This window comes from Musa acuminata, chromosome BXJ1-4 (genome assembly GCF_036884655.1).
Source record: "Musa acuminata AAA Group cultivar baxijiao chromosome BXJ1-4, Cavendish_Baxijiao_AAA, whole genome shotgun sequence".
NCBI classification, from domain to species: Eukaryota; Viridiplantae; Streptophyta; class Magnoliopsida; order Zingiberales; family Musaceae; genus Musa; species Musa acuminata.
In genome coordinates, this window is record NC_088330.1 from 6,560,453 (window position 1) to 6,584,568 (window position 24,116).

The window sequence follows — 24,116 nt, forward strand, 5'->3', positions numbered from 1 at the left end:
GTCTCACCCCCCCTCCTTGTGCCCCCTCGTCGCCGTTAGCCACGGGCAAGGAAGTAGGGGCTACTCGCCCTCCTGACTAATGACGATGGTGAGGGTCGGAGAGCAGTTGGGGCGACCATGCACGAGGCGGAGTGGGGCCGCCGGTGAGGTAGAGGTGCGGCCAGGCCTGGCACAGGCGGAGGGGCGGCTAGGTTATGGCAGGAATTTTCAAAATATCGAGGGCAAAATCATCTTTTTAGGCAGTTAGAGCCGTTCTATGAGCAATTCTGTAACTTACAAGCTTTTTCAAAGAATTTACCCAATAATATATTATTTTTTTCTTAATTAGACCATGCCACATGATTATAGTCATCTGATCCATTAAGTCAGCCTTTTCAGATGGCCGTCAATAATAAAGTTTGAGAGAAATTAAAAATCTAATCTCAATTAGTAGCATAAAATAAACCATATTTATGGTTTTTTTGTCTTTAATGTTTCGTAAAGAAAGTTTTTCTAGTTCCAAAATGATGATATAGACAAACTAGAATTACACCATCAATACCTTTTACAGAATAAAAAGAACGATCACATCTAAAGAAACTCAATCAAAGGCGTGGACAAATCACGAGGAGACTTATAGCTTCACGATATTATCCTTAATTCCATTGTTACAAAAGTTTAGGTTCAACCATCAAAGACCTGATGCGATCCTCAATCACTTGATTGGGTTTCCCATGTCCATCTCCGTATTGGTACATGCATTGGGCCATTCGAGGGACATTAATGATCATCATTTTTATGTTTTCCCCAAAACGGGAAGTGAAACTTCGATCTCTAATCAATCGCCTGATATGGTAAAGAGCCGCGTACTCCGATAAACCGCTCTCATGCATGTAACACTGGATAGATTTGGGCACATCGCCTCTTTCAAGCTCGTCCTGCACAAAAACAACCGATGCAGAGAGGAGAAACTGTGTGAACTCTTTCCTGACCTAAACCAGGAGGTTCACTCGATGGACCTTTGTCCTAAGAATCAGGCGGCGTGGTCCATTGATCTCTACGTGCATGATGCTGGGTGACATTAAACCTAATCCCGTGATAAGGAGCATTAAACCCGAAGGTATGTAATCGGTGTGAACATAATACATATATCCCACTGGGAGCAAAGACTGAGACTGGGTCACAACGTCGGGTTCGGATCAACCTCTACCATCATGCATCATCGTCCACTGTAACATGGTTGTTGCATCAAACGCAATTCGGATACAAATGTTGGCCAACTTGTCTTCTACCTGAAAAACACTATGAATTAAGTGAGCTGATGGGGGCTTCCTGGCTAGCAGTACCGTCAGCGTCATCTGGTTCGCTAAATAAATGTGTAGGTTGGTAATGCGTCGATAGCAGCTTTTCAGGTCGGTGATGGGTCTGGGTGGCACCTTGCCCTCGTTCTTATCTTTCCACGATAAAGATGTCATGATGCTACAACTACACGCACGGAGATATAAGAAATAGTTGGAGAGAGAGAGAGAGAGAGAGAGAGAGAGAGAGAGTTACGCCTCCTCATCATGATCATGTGCTATCGGTGACTAGATTTTGCAGTCATCACAGAATCATAATGATACGTGATGCAGTAGTTCGTCCACTCTGGGCGAGTTTGGCAGCGTTTTTGCAAACTTTGTTTCCACCCACAACATTATGCAGAGCCAGTGTGGGACAGCGTGCGGCAGTCATTTGGCACCGAGCTTAGACGAAGTAGCGTGATGGAATGACAACCAACTCGTTTATTCACTCGATCCCCATGTTCAATTTGGAGCTGAACTTATTCACTCGGTCCCCATGTTCAATTCGGAGCCAAGCTTACTCACTCAGTCCCCAGGTTCGATTCAGAGCCGAGTTTAGTCACTCGATCCCCAGGTTCATTTCCTGTCCGGGTCACTCCAGATCGCTCCCGACTTGCAACCCGCCGGCACCGAAACCCGAGCCCGAGCTCGGTCACTCGGCCCACAGGCCCAATCCAGTGTCCGAGCCACACATCTCGACCAATCCAACGCCCGAGTCGCATCTCGATCAATCCAACGCCTGAGTCGCATCTCGGCCAAATCCAATGTCCGAGCCATGCACATCGACCATCCAATGCCCGAGCCACGCATCTCGGCTGATCCAACACCCAAGTAGCATCTCGGCCAGTCCAAACGCCCGAACCACACATCTCGGCCGATCGAACACCAGAGCCACACCTCGCAACCAATCTTATAACCGAGTCACATCTCGATCGATCCAGCGCCCAAATCACTGGCCTAGTCCGTTAATCCAAGTCGCTCCACATCGAACCCTGACTTGCTGCTCGTTAAGTCTCTAAATCGAGCCACTCCGGTTCGCTCACCGACTTGCAAACTCAGCAGTCATAACTCCGAGTTGTGCCAAACCCATTATCCGGCCTACGACATGTCGGTTTCACCTCGTTGGTTTCGCCATGTCGGTTTCACCTCGTTGGTTTCGCCACGTCGGTTTCGACACGTTGTTTTCGCCTCGTTAGTTTCGACACGTCGGTGTCACCTCATCGGTATTGCCACGTCAGTTTTGACACATCGGTTTTGCCTCATCAGGCCACTGCTTCGCGATCAGTAGAGTCAATCTTGTCGAAAGCACGGGGTGTCACCCCTCTAAATCGTCCCGTGACGAGTTAATCCAACTTCCTCTCGTGAGCGATCAGCCTCACTCCAATCCAGGCATGTCGCCCGACCCTTTAAGGACCCCACGGCACACCTTGGGGGGGGGGGGGGGGGGGGAGGGAAGTGATATGGCATTATTTTGGCCCCCAAGACATTCTAATTCAGAATCCGTACTAAGGCACTGCTCGGCACATCCACCACACCAATCTGCATATGACCGACCCCCGCACAGTAATATAAAGACCTCTGGTTAGCATCTGGCCGGGGGGAAAAAAAGGTGGTAAAATCAATTGATCACTTGACTAACTTACTTGTTGGAGGGGCTCCCGACGGGAGCTATTTTTACAGGAAAACGTGACCACCTCACGAAGATGAGCTGCCAACCACTTGGGAATCACCATCCGGTATACGAAGGAGAGAAGCCAATCGGTCCAGATCCCGACCAATGCCAACCAGCACTCCTTCCCGAGGGCGTAGCCACCTCACGAAGACGAGCTACTAACCACCCCAGAGAAGGAGAGACGTAGCTCGGCATACACGATGCCTGGATCGGCACACTGAGGAACGCTGATCAACACCTCATCGCGAGGGTCCTATCGACCTCGGCATCCAGCTCAATCGATAGAAGACTTCCGACATCGGCCCGTGGACCAGGCCGTTCTGACTCACCCGCCACGATAAATTTGTTCATTAACAATAATGATACGTGATCCAGTGGTTCGTTCATTCTGAGCGCGTTTGGCAACATCTTTGTAGACTTTGTTTCCACCCACAATAATATGCAGAGCCAGTGTGGGACAGCGTGCAGCAGTCATTTGGCACCGAGCTTAGACGAAGTAGCGTGATGGAGTGACTACCAACGCGTTTATTGAACGAAGTTGCATGATGACGCACTGACGGCAGAGTCCAAAGGTGGAACTCGTTTACTGAAGGAGTCCTGAGGCTTCTGATGCACTGACAAATGAGTCCAAAGGTGGGCCCCTATCGCACCCCGAAGGACCAGCTACAAAGTGGTCCCGGCCGCCCTCGCACGAGCATGGGAGTATGCGGCACTGTGCGGCACCTCCATGGCCAACGACAACAGTGAGGGTCGGGGGTCCGATAGGGGCCATGTAGCCTCCTCGCCGATGTGGTCTCACACCCCCTCCTCATGCCCCCTCGTCGCCGTTAGCCACGAGCAAGGAAGTAGGGGCGACTCGCCCTCCTGACTAATGACGACGGTGAGGATCGGGGGGCAGTTGGGGTGACCATGCACGAGGCGGAGTGGGGCCATCGGTGAGGTAGAGGTGCGGCCAGGCCTGGCATAGGCGGAGGAGCGGCTAGGTTATGGCAGGAATTTTTCAAAATATTGAGGGCAAAATCATCTTTTTAGGCAGTCAGAGTCATTCTATGAGCAATTCTGTAACTTAAGTAGACCATGCCACGTGATTATAGTCCGCTGATCCAATAAGTCAGCCTTTTCAGATGGCCGTCAATAATAAAGTTTGAGAGAAATTAAAAATCTAATCTCAATTAGTAGCATAAAATAAACCATATTTAGGGTTTTTTTTTGTCTTTAATGTTTCGTAAAGAAAGTTTTTTTTAGTTCCAAAGCTATGATATAGACAAACTAGAATTACACCATTTTAGTAAACAAAAGTACCATGGTTGATGAGTCAACACGGTTAGGTCTACGGGTCGATGTCGGGGACTTCTGGTGGAGTGAAGGGGATGATGAGGTGGCTGCACCTCTTGAGCGTCTCGGGCATGAGTTGAATCGACAGGGTCGGTCGAGCCCTCATGAGTAGATGCAACATAGCGCTCCATGGTTTGTCGACTTGAGTGTTGTTTGTGGCGGGTCGCATTCTTCCGTTCTCAGGGTGGTTGGTAGCTTTTCTTCGCGACGTGGCAAGTTGGTGTTGGTAGGGATCTACGCCGACGGAGTGCCCTGCTTTGCGTACCGGATGGTGATTCCCAGGTGGAGATGCTCGTCGCTCGGGGGTGACCGCCTCCCTGCAAAAATGGTCTTTGTCGAGTCTTTCTCAACTTTGGCCCCTTCGACGAGCAAGTCAATCGAGTATGCTTTTGTTTTCCTTCCTGTCTTGTCCCCCCTAGGCCGAACGTCTGACAAGGGTTTTTATACCAGTGTGCAAGGGTTGGTTGTGCCTCGATTCGACATGGCCGCTGACTTTCGTGGGGATAGGACGATTTCTCTGACAATTTAGCGTCTTTAGGGGTGCCTGAGCGACGTCAGACGGCATCGCCCTAAGCTCTCGGGGTAGTCAAGTCGCACAGTGTATTGGTACAGAACTCGATGTAGCATGCATCCCAGGGTTCTAATAGCGTATGGCGTAGGCTTGTGGCTGATGGTGTATGACGTTACTAGTAATTCATCTGAGGCCAAAATATGTCCTATCCAACCATCAATACCTTTTACAGAATAAAAAGAACGATCACATCTAAAGAAACTCAATCAAAGGCTTGGACAAATCACGAGAAGACTTATAGCCTCACGATATTATCCTTAATTCCATTGTTACAAAAGTTTAGGTTCAATCATCAAAGACTTGATGCGATCCTCAATCACTTGATTGGGTTTCCCATATCCATCTCCGTATTGGCACATGCATTGGGCCATTCGAGGGACATTAATTATCATCATTTTTAGGTTTTCCTCAAAAACGAGAAGTAAAACTTCGATCTCCGTTTATTTTTCTCCAATTCCCTCTAATCAATTGCCTGATATGCTCACGAGCCGCGTTCTCCGATAAACCGCTCTCATGCATGTAACACTGGATAGATTTGGGCACATCGCCTCTTTCAAGCTCGTCCTGCACAAAAACAACCGATGCAGAGAGGAGAAACTGTGTGAACTCTTTATCGCCATGATTCCATGAACGAATGATAATTATGGTGCATTTCAAATACCTTGGAAGTACCCAAATCATCACAAAGTCGAAGGATCATGGATGACCGTCTTGCAATCTCAGGACAGCTGTGGAAGTCTTCCAAGGTCTCTTGACTTACATCGTCACTGGTGCAATAAGCAAGTGTCAATATCAGGGGACCCGATATCGATACTAGTGCGTTCTCCAAGTACTCTTCAAGATTGGGTGTGTAGCCCTGGTGGTACCACCTTGCTTCCACCATGTGTGCCTTGCATACATCTGCCCACTGAATCCAAGGGTTGCACTGTCTAGAAAGTGGAACTGAATGATCGATGATACACAAAAGAGGGAGGATGGGATCGATATGTTAATGCCTTTTTTAGGTGTGAAATTATGTCCAGACCCTTCTCTTTCATAACATTGTACGCGGTGTCATTTGTAGTGTTGAAGAGGGCTAGAAAACATATCTTCACGTACTCTGCAAGTTTGCCTGTTGCATTAACGTTCCATCTGCAACATCCATATGTTACTGAACAAGGCAACGAACCAACCCTAGATACTATTTGAAAAGCCTCTCTAATCACGTGTCATAGGGTAGTTCATAGGTGTTGTGCTAACTAACACTCTAGACTACTCTACAGAGCTAGAAAACCTCCAAATTGGTTGCTTAAATGATTTATTTCTAAACAACTTTGCCTTTACACAATGACTACACATAATTTATATTTACAAGCTTGAAACGATTATAAAAGTCAATCAAAATAAGACTATAAAACCTACTACAAGCGCTTTGTATACTATGCAAAACATGAACAAAATCAAAAGATAAATACATATGTAAGTATTACATTGAACATCATATTTACAACTTTGTCCATGATATTCTCCCTTAGTTATTCCTTCAATATCCTCGTTGAAGCTTTTGTGGATGTTGCATCTCCTCGGTTTTGCTAAATCTTCAATCTTTTACTCTAGTTGCAACACACCTCTTACCTCCTAACTGCTCTCCGTCGTTGTTGTTTAGTAGTTGAATTATGATCCACTACATTATTCCAACTCGTCAATGACTTTAACTCTAGTGTGGGGTTGGTCGAGTTATGCTGATTTTTATTGGTTCCTACGAATCTTTCAGATAAAAGAAAAGACTCTTCTTGTTGTGTGTTAGTCTCTCAAACATCTTGGACCACTTGAATTAGGTGATTGGAGCTTTAATGAGCATCACCTAGTAGACGTTGAAGTTTTTGAAGTCTTTTCTCCGTAAAATTTGTCCATTGATTCCTCTTTTACTTAGTTATCACCTCCAATTAGATTCAAATCAATTTTGCTTTTTATTAATATTATGTTAGGAAATGAAGCGAATAATCTACTTTAGAATCGATCACCACTAGTGATGATTTGATGATTGTTGTCTTTAACTTTCTTTAAAATGTTTTTGAACATGTGCAGAACTCATCTACAAGATAAATAAGATAACTGGGGTACTTAGTTTTACCCATTCTCTTAAGGGACAAGAAGGTAAAAATTATTTGACTTCATTCGCCTTCTTAAGGGTTGTACTATATACATTGAGTTAGTTATTAGTTTTCACCTACTCTTTGGTCACACTTCCGAGGTACCCGAAGTGTTTGCACTTTTTGGCATCAAACATTTAGAATATAAGAAGTTTTGCTTGAATTCTCCCTCGGTGGTACACAGCCACCATATGCTGATGACCAAGGTTTTCATTTGATGTAAAATTCAATGCACATAGGGAAGACCTACCTCTGTGATACCATAGTATGCACTCTTTAAATCCATAGTTCTTGCAATCGTGTTATTCACTGAATTCTTTGACTTAGCAATTCTCTTCGCCTCTATAAGCAATGCATATCTATTTCAGTCAATGAGTAACCCATCATACCTTATTCGGTCGCATCCTTTGCCAAGTACCTCGCTTGCCTTGAGTACCATTAAGTTTGACTGTCAATATCGAGCTGTAGCTCAAACTCGTCCTTTCTAACCTTTGTGTGCTATACATTCTTCCCAGTTTACTTGTCCCCGTGATGCCTCTCACACAAAAGGTTAACCATTCATCTAAATGCTAATCTTGGATACACACATCTCTAAGCGACTCTTTCCCTAAATCTCAATGCTCGCTTCCTTCAAATGGTTGCACGTACTGACTGTCCTCAACGCAATCCCACTAGGTCCCCACGTTTATATGTCAAGTATTTCTAAGTGTACTTATCTTATTTTGATACTATGGTCATGAATTTAGTTGGATTTGCATAAGTCATGCGACACTCTTGCGTGTTCATCCGCAAAGAGTCAACCTTCCCGAAACCTCTTAGGGTTCCTTAAGGACATTTAAAAGAGAAGATAGGTTAGATGAAACGTTTAACTTGAGATCTCACAAATAATCATTTCAACAAATACTTGATAGGCAAGGCAAATTACAATCATATATTTTGCAAACTTTGAATGGTTGTGCGTAAAGGGTCCAAGGTGGATTGTTGCGGCCAAAAGCCCACACATGTGCTTATATAACACTATAACGAAACAAAGCAATGAACTAGCTCTATATATTATCCCAATGTCCCATCCAGTCATGTACCACCCAGATAGCTCCTAAGAGTTATGTTAGCTAACACTTTGCATCACTTTATGGGGCTAAAAAATCTATAAAATAACTGTCTCGATGGTTTATTTTTGGATAGTTTTGCCTCTATATGATGATTGCATATAACTTACATTAACAAGCATAAAACAACCATAAAAGTCAATCAAAATAGGGCTATCAAACCTATTAGAGTATAAACAAACCTATTACAAATACTCTGTATACTATACAAAGCATGAACAAAATCGAAAGACACAAACATACATGAGTATTACATCGAACGCCCTATTTATAATTTTGTATGTGATAATATGATTAGGTATGGTCCAATCCATATTATCAGGCATGACCTAACTCATGTAATTAGATATGATTTAGTATATGTGATTAGTAAAACTTAGTTCATATGACTAGATATTGTCCAACCCATGTGATTAGGCACAACCTAGCCTATATGACGAAGCCGAGCATGATCTCTATGGCCAGTCTATGTAGTCAAGTATGACTAAACCTATATGGCACCTAGCTCATATAACTAATTACAATATAACCTATGTGACCCAGCGCGATCTAGCTTATATGACCAAGCATGACCCAACTCATGTGATCAGACATGACTCAATCCAGGTGACTAGACATAATCTAACCCATGAGCTAGGCATAATATTGATTTGGAGATGACGATAAGATAGACTCTTCTTAAATGCTACCCTCTTGCCTAGGCATTAGATAAGGAGACCTCAGCCTTCCTTATCTATTACATTCTCACCACTCAATTTATATCTTTCTTGATAAAAAGAAAACTCATTTTAGCTTTAATAACTCTTCTAGGATTTGCCATATACATAATATCTTGCTTAATTTTCATGCCAATAAAAGATCCTATTATTCTACTAAAAAAATATTTATCTTATATATGGGCACTTATTAATCAGAAGATTAACTTTCACAAATCTAAAATTTATTTTCTGATATTGGGATGGACTTGAGGATCACAACTTATAATTATTTCAAGATTAAAGAAGGAAATTTTCAGTTTAAGTACTTGGTGCTACAATTGCCCTTACTATGTGGGCATGTTGCATTCCAATAGTTATAAATAGGGGGCATGATACGGTGCAATACCATAGGTGATGTTGATTAACTCGGCATTGAAGGCGACCCTCTCCCTCCTTTATCAGTCTCTTGAATGTCTGAATCCTTCATGGATGGTTTAAATCGGCCGATGAGAAATTTATTTTGGAAGGGGGATGATAATTAAACTGGAATTCACATTACTAAATTTGTCTTTGCAAGCTAAAATATCATCTTAATTTTTTTAATATAATGAAGGTAACATTTGGTTAGGGTGGTCAAGATCTCTATTAATCTATGATGCATGTAGTGTTGGATTGTTTAAAAAATTTACCAATCGTAATTACTAACTAGTTCAATAAAATTCAGATTTTAAAAATCTCAAATATATTTCATAATTTTTGTTGATTACTGAAACTAAAGGATAAATATAAAAGTTACTAATTTATAAGATAAATATATACAATATTATTTAAACATATCAAAATCCAAATTAATGACTATCATATGCCTCTTCATCTCATTCTTCTGTCTTCACTCTCCTGTTCCGCCCCCGATGACGTTACCGCTTGTGACTCCTATCTGGTATGCCGCCGCCGCCTCCTATTCTTCCCTTCCTTTATTTTTTTTTTTTTTACCTCCTCTTCCCATCTCTTCATCCTATTCTTCTCTCACACGATAACCAAAAGACTGTAACACAATTACATATTTCCACCTCTTTGAATAGCTCCATGGGACATCACTTCACCAGTTAATAGAACTAGTATCAGTACAGCTATGGAACATTGTCACAGGTTCTGCTGAGGAAAAAACTCACTCATACTTTGTTAAATTGGTAAATCGGACACAATAGTTGAAGAAACCTATACAATAAAAGATATGGATACCAATGCATAAATCCCATATGAGTTTACTGGTAAAATTTTACAAGTATGTCTGCAAGGTCACAGATCTGGATATTCTTTTATCAATTCCTATTTAAATACAGATGATGAAGAAGAACAGTAGTAAAAACCTGAACAATGGAAATCATAGATAATACTGCATAAATCTCATATGAGTTTAATGTTAGAATCCATACAACTATGTCTAGCAAAGGCATAGTTATGGAAGGATTTTTGTCCACATCTTATTGGACTTGTCATTGCAGAAATAGAAACAGAATATGGGAAAATTGATGAACCTAACAGACTAACTGTTCCAAAAGGTGCTGTGACAACAGTGGAATCTGGATCAAGATCTTCATTTGTCACTTCATGCTAGTAACTGCAGCATGAATGGCATCAACAAGATGAGGAACTGTTTTTGAGCTCAAACCGGCCATGCTGATCCTCCTGCAACCAACATTTGCTTATCAGAAAAACCTCTAGACAAAACTAGTGTATTACCAAGGAGACAAAGTATCAAGTTAATTGTTTATCACACTACAAAATGCAAATTATAATTATCGGAAATAGACTAGTGGAACTAAACAGTACGAGAAAGATGTCAGCAGAATACTCAAAAGATGCAAAATAACAAAAACTTGAAAAGAGAAAAGACGATTTATACTCGAGATAGATAATATGAAAGCTTGAACTACATCAGGGGAACCCTAAAGGCAAGAGAGACAAGGAAGGTTACCCATCAGAGGTCATGTAAATATGATACTCTTTGGTCATGAAGGTCACTTGCTCGGTATTAAGCCCTGTGAAAGTAAACATTCCAATCTGCTTGATAATGTGACTCCAGTCACCAGGCGTCCCTGTATGTCCCGAAAAGAAGCTTCTCAGTTCATTGATAGTGACCACAATTTCCACTTGTGTAGCTCAAAACTGTAAATACAACTTCTCTAAATAGACCATACATGTTGCACATTTCATACAGTGATATAAGAGAAAAATATAGCCAATGCAGATCGATTTATTGGTTCACAATGAATGTAACCTAATGAGCTCTTGTTTGATCTCCACATTAGATGTAACAATGTAATAGATGTGAAACATTTAAGGTAGTAGTCACTTAGCATATGCTATAAATAAGAAAAATTATGCATGAGACTGAACATTGAAAGAAAAACTACTCTGAGATGACAGTTGGAGAATTCACATACCTCTAGCACGTAATGCATCGAAAAGCTGCTGACGCATGTTGATTATTCGATCCGCCATGGCTTTCAACTCAATAGTCCATTCATGGTACAACTCTCTAAAATGCAGGATCGGGTGAAAACATGATAGCAAATATGATGAACTTGAAAAAGAAAGAGGATTACAAATATGATGAACATTGTAATAAAACAATGACCATAGAAGTTTTCATAAATCTCCATCTAAAGTTTAATGACCAATATGATTAAGAGAATGATTTTAGCAGACTAGAATAATGAAATACCTGTCTTTTAGAATTGTAGCTACAATGGAAGCACCATGAATAGGAGGATTAGAGTACATGGGCCTAATCACAAGCTTCAGCTGGCTTTCAACCCTGGTTGCAACATCAGCAGATTTGCAGACCTATAAATTTGAAGTGGAAATCAAAGGTAAAATTTAAGAAAGAGCAGAAACCAAAAACTATTAAGTCAAGAACATTGATGCAGTTGTCATTAATTACAGATGAGGTAGCTGCAAACTACTACTAAATTGACTTAAAAGTGGTTTTGGATAATTAGCTAGAATGCCAATTTAGCAACAAAGCAATCTATGACCAAACAGAAATACCAAGAATCTATCTCAAAGTATCAAACTATTTACAATAACCATTAAAACATCTTAAGACTGGTATCTAGTGCATCATGGCTGTGTGATCTGTTGTAAAAAGCGAACCATAAGAAAATTGTGTGGCATGTAAGCATATTCAAATTTAATATAGTGGCTAAAAGGACGAACTCTCCTAATTGTTAGGACTCGGACTAAAGAAAATTTAACTCCAAATGCAAGTTGTTGAAATCACTCCTCAAACCTTGCATTGTATATTTAACATTTTGTGATGAGACTTGAGAGATCTTTGATAAAAATGAGAAGTAGGCTCATTCTATCACTTGGAAACACACTATTGTGGTTCATCCAGTAATTTATTTACTGTATGGTTGGATCATAGGAAACCAGAGATTGATGGGTGCAACCAACTACAAAGTACTAGCTTCTCTTAAAGAACACTGATTGTCGTTAACAGAAAGTTATACAAAAATCAACTACAAGCTGATTGCTCATGATAAACAAACAACTGCACATGACATAAACAGAGATGTTTAGGGTGAAAACCAAAAGTTAGAGAACTTCATGAAATGAGGAGATCAGTTCCTCTAGCCAACTGGTCATGTGAGTAATAAAAAACAATTAAAGTGGTAAAACCAAATATTATCATCTTACAAGTCAGTTTAGTGTTCAGTCTGAAATGGTAATAGAGTACCTAACACTATGAAAGTGACACCTCAGAGGAAAGTGATACATGTGAAAGTGTTGATTTCATCAACCATACCTTAACAGAAAAAAGAACAGTTATAATAAAGGAATCAAAATAATCATGTAATCATCAAAACGACTGCAAGGTAGACCACTTAAAATCTAACCAAGAAAAGCATCTAAGAAGTATTAAACGTAATGGAAGCCTCTTACAATACTTAGTGCACCAACACGCTCCCCGTATAAACCCATGTTCTTCGCATAGCTTTGAGCTGTGAGGCATTCACCACCATCAGCAACAAACATCCTGACAGATTGTGCATCAGCATCCAGGTTTCCGCTTGCAAACCCCTACAATGAGATGATGCAAAATAAACTCAAATATATAAAGATACACGCTATGGGTCCATGGAAGCAAAATGTTTAGCGAAGAAGAACTATTTAATATTTATGATAAGTAATACCTAAAACCACATGGAGTTTCTTTGTGTATATTTAGGTAGATTAAAAAAATAGGATGTGTGTACACAAGTTTGCTACAAGCATTATGGTCACATTTTATACCATCACTAGCATAGACTGCTGCGAAAACAAAGCACCAGAAGAATCATTCACCCTGCATGTCCACCGTATAGCTGGTAACCAAAGAACAGGTTCTTCCAGATGGTTACCTGATAAGCACTGTCAAAGAAAGGTAGCAAGCCTTTTGATCTCATCAGCAGCCTGATCTGCTCCCATTGATCGAGAGTTGGATCCACACCAGTAGGATTATGTGCACATGCATGTAGAAGCACTATTGCTCCAGGAGGAGCGGCACTTAAATCTGCTAGCAGACCTGTTATCACCAGGTTTTCCCGATCACCAGGAATATTAGTTTAAAAACAGAATGGTTATAATGGTCAATATAAATAAATAAATAAAATAAACAATAAGTATAACTGGATTCTAAGGCAGAAAAGGGTATGTTTCATACCTTCAAAGTTTAGCCCTCGTGTTGTCGGATCATAGTAGCGGTAAGTCTTCACTGATAGACCTGCTAATGTAAATACTTTTGGATGGTTTCCCCATGTTGGCTGTGGAATGTAAATTGTACGCTGGACAAGTAGCAATCTGAATCTCAAAACTACTTGCTTAAACTGCCATAATATGAAATCAGAACTAAGAGATGACACCATACTTCATGGTAATGCCTTGCCAGAAACTCGCCTCCAACCCTTAATGAGCCCGTGCCCGACAAGCATTGCACAGTAGCCACCCTATTTTCCTGAATAGCAGGACTGTTGGAAAGAGAGAAACATGTCATCGCTCACTGAAGAAGAAAACAAAATTAGCAAAACTAATCATCATTCACTAGATTTTTTATGATCAATGACAAAAATAATTGACCAGAAGTTTCTTCTTTTGTTACGTTCTGTCAACTCTTATACCTCTCTGAAACATTATAGTGTGAAAAGCAAGTCCCTGTTCAATGATAATAAAAAATGCTTCCTAACTTACTGTGATCATTCTTCTTCATTTGCAACTACATATTTGCTAAAAGGCCTAATAATGTCAAGGTATATTATATGTCCATAACAGATACATTTGAAAAGCTCTTTTTCTTTTCTCTTAACCATCTGCTTTGTTTCATGAATTTTTTTGTATCAACAAGACGAGCTTATCAGTGTTGATATCCATTCTTCTTATCAGCCATTTGGTTTAAAATCTCAGAACTCTGAAACATGTCACTGTATTAATATGATGATAAAGGACAAAAGGCTAACTAGCACATGGAGCAGATGCAACATTTCTAAAAAAACCATTCTTCTTGGCATATCAAGTCTGCACAATTTTCCCACTAGCACTAATACAAAATAAAGCAATTTGAAAATTAAGTCAAAACACTTTCAGCCTTGCCCCTAAAGGTTTATTTTGCAAAATCCAAGGTGAACCATTATTCCATGTAAAACAACAATCAAATAGAGCTTCTATGTGCATGTTATAACGAGACATTTTAAAAATATACAAGATAATTTTCTGAGTATTAGATTATGTTGTCCTATTTAATTGGATAAGGTATAATAAGATTCCTTATTGAGGATGACTTTGATGAGAGGGACTTTCCTAATTACTTATCCTAGACACTCTGCTCTTGCTTATAGATCAATAGAACCTTCTAGGAACTATATATAAATAGAAGAGATTATAGATATACTCTCATCTCTCCTTAGCCCCTATTCCATCACTTATATTGGTCCTATGAATGATAGAAAAAGAGAAAAAGATGAATCTAGTTCTCCTTGCAAATTGCTTCCTTCAGATCGGATGACAGTGCATTGGCACATCAGAAGAAAGGTATTTTGAATGGCATTGAGAGGTATGCATCCTAAATTTAATATATTATTATTTAATTTCAAATTCTGATATTAAAGTTTTTCCATATAATAGTAGCATGCAGTTTTTATGATTACAATTGGTATAAGAGTCTATTTAAAAATTAAATACCCTAGATTATAAAAGCATTAAACCTGATTTTGTTTTAGTTCTGTTTCGTGTTTTCGCCCTTTGCTTGTGGAGGATGATCCGATCTATTTTGTTTATCTCGTAGTTTCCTGCTTGTAGGCAATGAAGGTTTCTCGCCCACGGGAGTGGAATTATGGACGGAAGGTTGTTGCCTGATCTTGATCGATGAGCTACACCATTAGTATGTTGTTGTCAATGACGCCATGAAGGTCAACGACCTGCGTGACTATACAACATAAGACAACGACCTGCTTTCTCATTGACCTTGCTACGAGTAGCAGACAACTGTCTACGATGTTGTAGGGAGTCATGGCAATGGGACTCCAGCTACTAGCGCTGATGTACACTGGTTCTACCGATGGCTGAGGGTGATGGTGGCATCGCGACATTGGGCGCTATGATGAGTCTCATGACTGTCACAGGTTTACACCGCAAAGTGTTAACGGAGGCCTGGGTATCGGTGGTGGTGCAACAGCACTGTTGAGGGCGACGGTCACACCAAGTCGTGGCACATTATAACCAAAACGATTGTCGTTGGGTGTCATCACGATGATGGGATTTGGCGATTGAAGCGTCGTTTGAGGCCATTGGATGTCATGACAAGATAAGAAGTCACAATACAAAAGTGTTGCCGCAGACAATGCATCATGATGGTGATCATCAACACCGACTTGATAGCAATCAGAGACAAATCCGAGCATTGCGGATAAGGTGCGCAATCAAAGGCCATGAGGCGCATGACAATGGCCTGGGTGCTACTAGTGGACAATAGCACAACATTTGGCCGAAAGACCGAGGTTACACAACAATTGCACTGCAAAGAACCCACGATAAGATGGTTGTGCACGACACTGGTTAGGCGCAAGTGATAGATGTTGTAGCGCCTCAAGCGACCTCGACGACACCAAAGGTGACTAACGAGGCACTGCGATGTAAAGCAAATGACAGATTCTTGTTCAGCGGCGAACGACAGCAATTTGGATGGTTCGATGTGGGATGGACGAGGACGCACAGCGAAGCACAATCAATGGTGCATCATTGCTGGCAAAGGCAGTAAGGATGCCGCAATCCATGTCGCGGGGAAGAACCAACCACGAGGAACGAGGATGCTAAGAGAGTGTGGTCAAAATCAATTTTGACCAAATCTTACCCTAAATCTAATTTTGACCCAACCTTAATTTTAACTTAGATAAAATTTAATTTTGACCTCAAATCAATCTTATGGATTTTGACCCGATCAACCCCGATATTGACTTAATTTGGGGAAGTTCAATTTTAACCTCGATCAATCTCAATTTATGACCGGATTTGATTTTGACTATAACTTGACTGGATTTTGATTGTAACCAAATTTAGACCTAATTTGGTCAAAATTCTCTAAGAATATGATCTCTAGCCTAATTTTGACAATAGCAATTTTTTCTAAGAATCACAAGTAAATAATTTTATGCATTATTGTATAAAATACTTGATAGTTAGAGAAAGAATCCAAAAATAATTAATGTTAATTGAGAGCTTGAGTTCCACTATATTGATTGCTAATCTATTTACTAAAGTCTTACAACCTAAGGTATTTAAAGAATATATTCTTATGATTGGGCTCATAGACATCAAAATTAATATTTTTGCTTATGTAATTAAAGTTATTTCTTTCCGCTATCATGTTCACATTTATGTATATACATATTATCATTGAATGTGATAACAAAATTATCTTGACAAGATATATTACATGGATCATTATGGACTACATGGTTAAATGTGATAATAGGATTGCCTTGACAAGATAAATTACACAAGTCATTATGAACTATATTAAAAAAAATAATAATGTCGTGATACATAAAAGAAAATATAACATTTATGACATACAATTGTAATGACTCATATTAATAAACAAACTTAATATAATATTATTATATTTATTGAACTTATTGGCCTATTTTATAAAATTTGTGACCAGGTGTAAAATATTTTTTAAAAATTTTAAAATATAATTATAAATTATTTTTAAATTATTTTTTATTTTATTTATTATGATATTGAATTCTGTTTTATCTTACTAATTAATGGGTCAAGTGATAAAATATTAGATTATATAGCCCTATTTAATTGAATAAGATATATTACAAGTTTGATTAGAGTTTGATTACAATTATCAGGTAATAGAAAAAAAAATCAATTATGATTAGAGTTTGATTAGAGGGACTCCAAATTGCTTGCCTTGAACCTCTGTATAAATAAATAAGGTCTCCTATGGACTGTATATAAATAGAAAAGATTACATATCTACTCTCTATCTCTCCTTAGTCTCTATTCCATTGTTTATAATAATCATATGAAGGATAGGAAAAGAGGAGGAGACGAGTCTAGTTCTCCATGCATCTTCCTTCGAATTGAAGGACGATGCGTTTGCAAATCAAAAGAAAGGCATTTTAAATGAAATCGAGAGATATGCATCCTAAATTTAATCTATTGTTAATTGATTTCATATGTTTGCATTAAAAAATTTTCGCATAACAGTAGCATGATAACAGTTTTTATGTTTTGCACTGAGAACCAGAGCATCCAAATCATCAACCATGAAACAAAATATAATCACATTTAAACAAGTGATGATCACCACAATAATGTCGCAATCATGATTAAAAACTACTAAGAACTACGCACCTGTCAGTTCCAAAGATCAATTTAGCGCTTAGTTTGTTGAAATCTGCCAACCCAGTAATGGGGAGGTACTCCTTCACTCGAGATCTAATACATATCAAGTAGAAAAGTAAGTAGATATACTGCATCATTAGCAATTCTCATGTGTGTCGTCTCGTTTGAAATGACAAAAAATATATAAAAGAAAGACTAATAAACAAGAAGTTCAGTGTGTTTAACATTTTTTATAATTGACAATGGGAATTTTTTTTAGTAGAGAACTATCTTTTCAATTTTACAAATTTATAGACATAGAAAATGTAATATATTGTTATGTTATTGTAGTGAAAAATATCACTGACCGTTTCAGTAGCAAGTAATAATAAGGATATGTTTCTTCAGAAAACAATAAAAGCATCAACAAGGGAACACCTAAACAAAAGCTAAACCAGTAAGTTTTACAAATTTCCATTTGGTCTACTATGTATTATTTTTTCTCTGCAACCATGCACCCGGCTACTCTAAATGACACATGCATTCGACATCTTCAACTTTCAAGTGATTTATGATCCAAAAATTAAGCTAAAGATGAGTTTAATGATCATACGGATCGTTGACTAGCAGCTGCTCTGCTCGCCTCACCACATTCAGCACAAGCGGCTTTCCTTCCTATCAGAAAAGAAAACAGGTATAGGAGTTGCAACAACGATGACCAAGAGATATCAGATAGTGTCATTCATTATACCTCAGTTCGATAGGCTCCAACTCCCAGGTTCACCTTAACTGGACTTGGATCCTTGTTATATGCAACCGTGACCTAATGATTCATTCCCAATGTTTAACACCAAAAGCATCAATCATTGATCCATTACCAAAAATCGTCTGAGAAACCAAAAACTTCAAAATCTATCATAAAACCCCTACAGCGAACACCATCTGTACATACAAGATACGGAAGAATCATTCTCAAGCTCACAGAACAGGTAAAACCGATCACGACACGCGAAACTGCTACTTCTGATCCAAGAAAGCCAGATCATACGAAGGAAACCGTTCCGTAACATTCCGATCCCAAAGCTATCAAAATATTCCGATCAAGGTTGAGGAACGAGCAGGAAAAGGAATTACGCCAAGGATCGGGTCCTCCGGTGCCTGGACGACGTTGGCGAAAACGGATCCGCCATAAATCCCGGCGGCTGGCGAGGGGGCGATTGGGTTCTGGGATGCCATGGGAAAGAGACGAAGAATGCGAGGAGTTGATGGACGGGTGCCTCGCGAGGGTAGTTAAACATCCGACGCGGGGGCATGTTAGCACCCTCCATCCCCTTTCTGGCCTTATCGTGCGCCGCTCCGAGCGTCGTGCGTTCCAGTGAGCGGCGCCCACGGGTTTCTAGAGCTGAGTGCGCGAGTGGTAGGACAGATAAGGACGCCTCAGCCTTCTGAAGGAGACACGTCTAGCTGAGAGTGTTTCTTAACGGTCACGTCAGCCAAGCTGGGGCGAGAGGAAGAAACCCTGGGCGAATTCGAAGAGCGGGAGTTGGACTGGATGTTGCGGGAACGTGACGCCGCGACCTGAGGCTTGGTGCGTTGCGTAGCGATTCTACACTTACCTTCATTATCATTGGAGACTGGCGGGCCCCAGTATAAGGCCCACCGTTGGTTCATTCGCTGATCTCCAATCACAAGGCAGGTCAATCGTGCGTGACGGTATCGATGGGTAGGTTAGTACATTTGTGGCTTCCCACGGAGCAAAGATGGTGTGGGGTACCAGTGGACCACGGTTTTAGTGCTTTAAGCGTCAGCTTTTAACTTATTGTGACCAGTTTATTGTGTTCTTTACGAAAGAAGTAAGACAATTGGTTAACCGTGTGCTGGAGACTCGGTTCCATCCGTTGCAATCCGCGCGTCGAAATAAATGTGAATGTGGTCCATGTTCGTGTAACTGTTTGGCCTAATTAGATTTCGTGGCGCACGCCCAAATGTCATTTGGGTGGACGCGACGTGTCCGTTTCCCCACACCTACGAACTACTTGCGTACGCACATATCCGTGCGTCGCACCGATGACGTTGATCGCATGCTCATTTGCCGCGTATTGTTAATGTAATGAATTGTCTTGTCGGTTTCATTGAGTGGCTAATCACTTTGATTCGAGTGGTTCCGCATCCGATTTCGATAATTTCGATTCTGGTTCTATTTTTTATTTTTTATTTTTAATTTAATAAAAATAATTTAAAGCAACAAAAAAAGTCAAAATTTTATTTCAGAATTTTGGTCAAAGTTCCATTTGAAGAGTGGAAGTTTGTTCATACAACTATAAGATAAAATTTCGATCAGTGCATAATTTTTAATTTAATATATTTTTTATAATTTGATTGATTCTATATAGTTGGAACGGGAATCACCCCCAAACCCGATTTGGGTTCGTTCGAAACCGGCAAACTACTAAGCCGATTTGGTTCAGTTAATCGAACGACCCACTGTCAAGACATTAACGCTTATCAATCAAAAGCATCAACGTTTTGATCTAATCTGATTTCATTTCAATTCGATCCAATAAAATCGATTCTTATGAACCGAGCCAAATCATAGTGACCTGCCCTCCTTTTACATTTTGGTTACATCATATACGCAGATCACGCCTACCTTTTGACTTCAAATTTGGGAATCTACGCTGCTTGTGCAGGACAACAGGCTGTGTGTGACTTCCATTAATCTTTGGTGGAAACCATTTGTAGATCAACATTTGCGAATAAAGATTCTGAGTCAAACATTTGAAATCTCCGTTGCTGTACTGAGTCTGCGATCGCTTCTTCCAGCGAAGCACTGTACCGTCCGCCTCGCAATGGGCAGCCAAAGCCGCCTCAGCTTCTCATCTTCGTCTCTGCTCGACGTGCTGTTGCCTGGATCTCGTTCTTGTCTTGATCTAGACAGGTTTGTGATATCAGACATCGATCTGTTTGCCGAGGAAATCGAAGCTCTCGATGCAGGGCTGATCAAATTCCCGTTGGCATTCGAGGGTGAGGGAATGTTTGGATTCGCAGCTGACGAAAGTGCACCGATCTGGTTTGCTTTGGCTTCAAGCAGACTCTTCTCGTCCGTCGTCTCCTTACCATCGACGAAGATCTTCTCTTCTCCAGTTGTCTGCTCGTTCAGACCGAGAAGCGCAAACCGTTCGTTCAACGTAATGCTTAGTAGATCGGAGGTCAATGACGCTAAATCCGATGAGTTCAGGGCGCTCCACCGGCCTTTGAACACGTTGTCGGAGACCACAATCCTGTGCTTGAACTTGTGTAAGAAATGATCTCCACCGGTCGCTTCTTCTAGAATTGGCAGCTTTTCCTTCTCCTTCGTGCTCCTGTCCATGTTCCGGAAGCTAGTTCCGATCCCGAATCTTGATGACCCGCGGTGTTCGGCGTCATGGTTGCGCTCCCGCTCGACGAACAGCTCGAGTTCACGTCCGCTGGTCTCGTGCCGACCGGAGGCAAACAAGAACCTGGAGCTGGTGGAGTACGCGAACCGGGCGACGTCCACGGCGGTGACCTTGCACCGGCATAGCGGGCAGCTAGAGTGGCCCTCGAGCCAGCGATCGACACAGTCGATGTGGAACGCGTGCTTGCAGTTAGGCAGCAAGCGGAGGACCTCATCGCCGTCGAATTTGGATATGCAGACGGCGCATTCGAGGCCATCGCGGACGCCGCGGAGCGACGCGAAGCGGAAGAAGGGGAGCGACTCAACGACGGTCCTGTCGATGCCTGACAACTGATGCCGGGTTTGGCGGGTGGGTGCAGGGATGATGCTTTCCGAGGGCATCGACCAACGGCACTTCACGTACACGAGCAGGAGGACGGTGAGCGATAACATGGTAGCGAAGACGCCGATCGCGATTGCCACGCTCGGGCCGAACGAGACCTTCGCGGTCTCCGACGGCAAGTACTCCGCATCGGCGTGCTGTGCGCTGGCGACGGTGGCGGGGACCAACAACACCAAGAAGAAGACGAAACGAAGAGAAAACGGAGTGTTATCGAGAGAAGGCATAACAATGGAATTCGGAGCACATTCATAGCTTTGTACCAAACGATGTGCCTCTCAATTTATATACGGCTCTGTCGTGCTGGGAATGAGATCATATGCTGTGTTCTTAGTTGTCTTTGGTTCTAAGCTCATTGCATCCGTACTGCTTCTCTCGTGTGTAGAAATAAAGAACCATGGGTGAAACTTGCTCGACATATCAGATTAAGATTGCCAGTAAACGAAGATTGAAGCAATCGGGAGTCAACAACGTCGTGGCTGACAGAAATCCAACGGAGAGGATAGAAGAATGCTGATGTGAAGCATGAGAAATGGACATTATTATCTGGTGTACTGCAGAGATGAAAGCATAATGCTGCTGCTAAATGTCCCGACTAGAATATGGAAGGAGGGTGGATGATAGAGGCTTTGACTTTGAATCTTTGGTGTGGTTTCGAGGAAATGATTGGGATACAAAAACCCTAAGAAAACAAAAGATTCTCTCCGTGAGCTGACTCGAATTTAATTACACTATGTTGAACGTGAAGAGGAACAGGTATTAAAAGTTAATTTTATTCTCTATTTACCGATTTAATAATTAGGTGTAATGACATGATTAAGAGAACTACATAAACATAGGTGATATTATATGGTTGATGATAAGACATGTAAACACCTTTTGGGAGAGAAACTAGTGAGAAGTAGAAAGTCATTAGAAATCCTGACAGTCCACCTAATGAAACCACAAGAGGAACAGACAAAGTGGGCCATTGCCACCTTACTAATAGAATTATAAACCATTAATGGGGTCAGGTAGCCGACCATAATTGCAAGGGATAATACTGCTGCAATCCCAAAGGGTACATATAGGAATAGTTCATGAGGTTTGACTACTTATGGTCCCCTAATCTAAAGGTATCAATAAAAAACCAAAGAGAGCTATATATATATATATATATATATATATATATATATATAGCATCGACTAAACACAGAAAACTATGTGTGACAAGATCTATCGAAACATTAACACGGAATCAAACCATCTAGTTTAGGAGATAGAATCTTCTTATATCTAAATTTTCAGCTCCAAGTTGATCAAAATAAATCCAGATCCAGTTCATCATCCTTGATCCCAGCTTGGATTGGATATTCAATTTTCCTACATTATATACTAAAAATCCACATCTTTCTCAGCTTGGATTGGATTGGATATTTTTCAGCTCCAAATTATTTTCCCTTCCAACTCAACAACCGGTCATGAATTGTTATGATTAAAAGAAGTGAATTATGTATTCATTATTTCATGTTGGTGGTCAAAATTGGATCAAAATTTGCCCTTGTATTAATCAACTTTGAAGCATTTCTTGGATATCTTTAGAATTATTGTAATCTTCCGTCCATTGATCTTTGTCTGTTGTTACCGAATGTCAATCAAAGAGGATGAGCTATCTATGATCGGTTGCCCTATTGCAAATTGAGCCATCGGTGATGGGCAGTCCATCGGAGAACATAGAAGCACAAAAATCCAGATGAACAAAAGTTACACTTGATGGTCCCAATCGATGTTTATTTATCATCCTAAGGTTTGTGTCCATGTCGTATCTTTATCCTTGCATACTTATCAGTGCACAAGAAAATATATTATGATTTATAAAAATATATTTAATATTTTAATATTATATCTAATATAATAAAATGATACACTATAGACAAATCGACACCTTAGCATCATATCAAGGGAGGATATTATTAATTAATAAAAAATATTAAATGACTCAAGAAGTCTGGATTCAATGTATAATTATGTAATAATCGGATAACCCACATTGTCACCTTAAATCTCTTACTCAATTCTAACATTTACTTATCCAATCTTCATAAACTATTTATCATTGATCCGAGCTTTCTTTGGATTTAATATTATATTAAACTTAATTGGAGGACATATCCACCTATGATATTCTCGAAAAAAAATCATGATCCAACCCGAATTATCTTTCAGATCATGCCACTATAATCTGTCTCGATAATATCATATATTAACCCCAAATATAACAAATATAGATCATAATTAATGTGAATTAATTTAAATTTTTTAGATAAATACTTTACAAAATATTAAATCAGTCTATCTACCTGCAATAATTTCTACTAGCGATGCTTGCCTTCCACGGCTCTCCAACATTTCCATTTCTTCCTCTCATAAAATACTACCCTGTCCGCGCACTAGGAGACAATCCTGTCAGTATTCAAATGCCCATAGAGCTCGATTGCCGAGCTCGACCGTTTCCCCCGCCACCCCCATCCCGATCAGCTGACTTGGCCGAGCGAGAAACAACATCTCCCTTCGGTTGGCACTTCGTGCAGTTTGATGGGGTCGAC

At 40.5% G+C, this 24,116-nt stretch overlaps 2 protein-coding genes across 2 annotated transcripts; both read right to left on the reverse strand.

Moving 5' to 3' along the window:
- Positions 1-10,199: 10,199 nt before the first annotated feature.
- Positions 10,200-19,009, reverse strand: LOC135644095 (aspartate aminotransferase, cytoplasmic-like). The gene is made up of 12 exons (XM_065161540.1): positions 18,851-19,009; positions 18,468-18,539; positions 18,330-18,391; positions 17,747-17,830; positions 13,752-13,851; positions 13,548-13,668; positions 13,246-13,409; positions 12,788-12,925; positions 11,565-11,686; positions 11,284-11,378; positions 10,815-10,935; positions 10,200-10,525 (listed from the first exon to the last, which is right to left on the reverse strand). Exons 1-12 carry the CDS (start codon positions 18,950-18,952, stop codon positions 10,441-10,443), a joined length of 1,266 nt encoding a protein of 421 aa, XP_065017612.1. The 5' UTR covers positions 18,953-19,009; the 3' UTR covers positions 10,200-10,440.
- Positions 19,010-20,348: 1,339 nt separating this feature from the next.
- LOC135644092 (E3 ubiquitin-protein ligase ATL42-like) lies at positions 20,349-21,765 on the reverse strand. The gene has a single exon (XM_065161535.1). The coding sequence runs from the start codon at positions 21,756-21,758 to the stop codon at positions 20,487-20,489; it is 1,272 nt and encodes a 423-aa protein (XP_065017607.1). The 5' UTR covers positions 21,759-21,765; the 3' UTR covers positions 20,349-20,486.
- Positions 21,766-24,116: the final 2,351 nt, after the last annotated feature.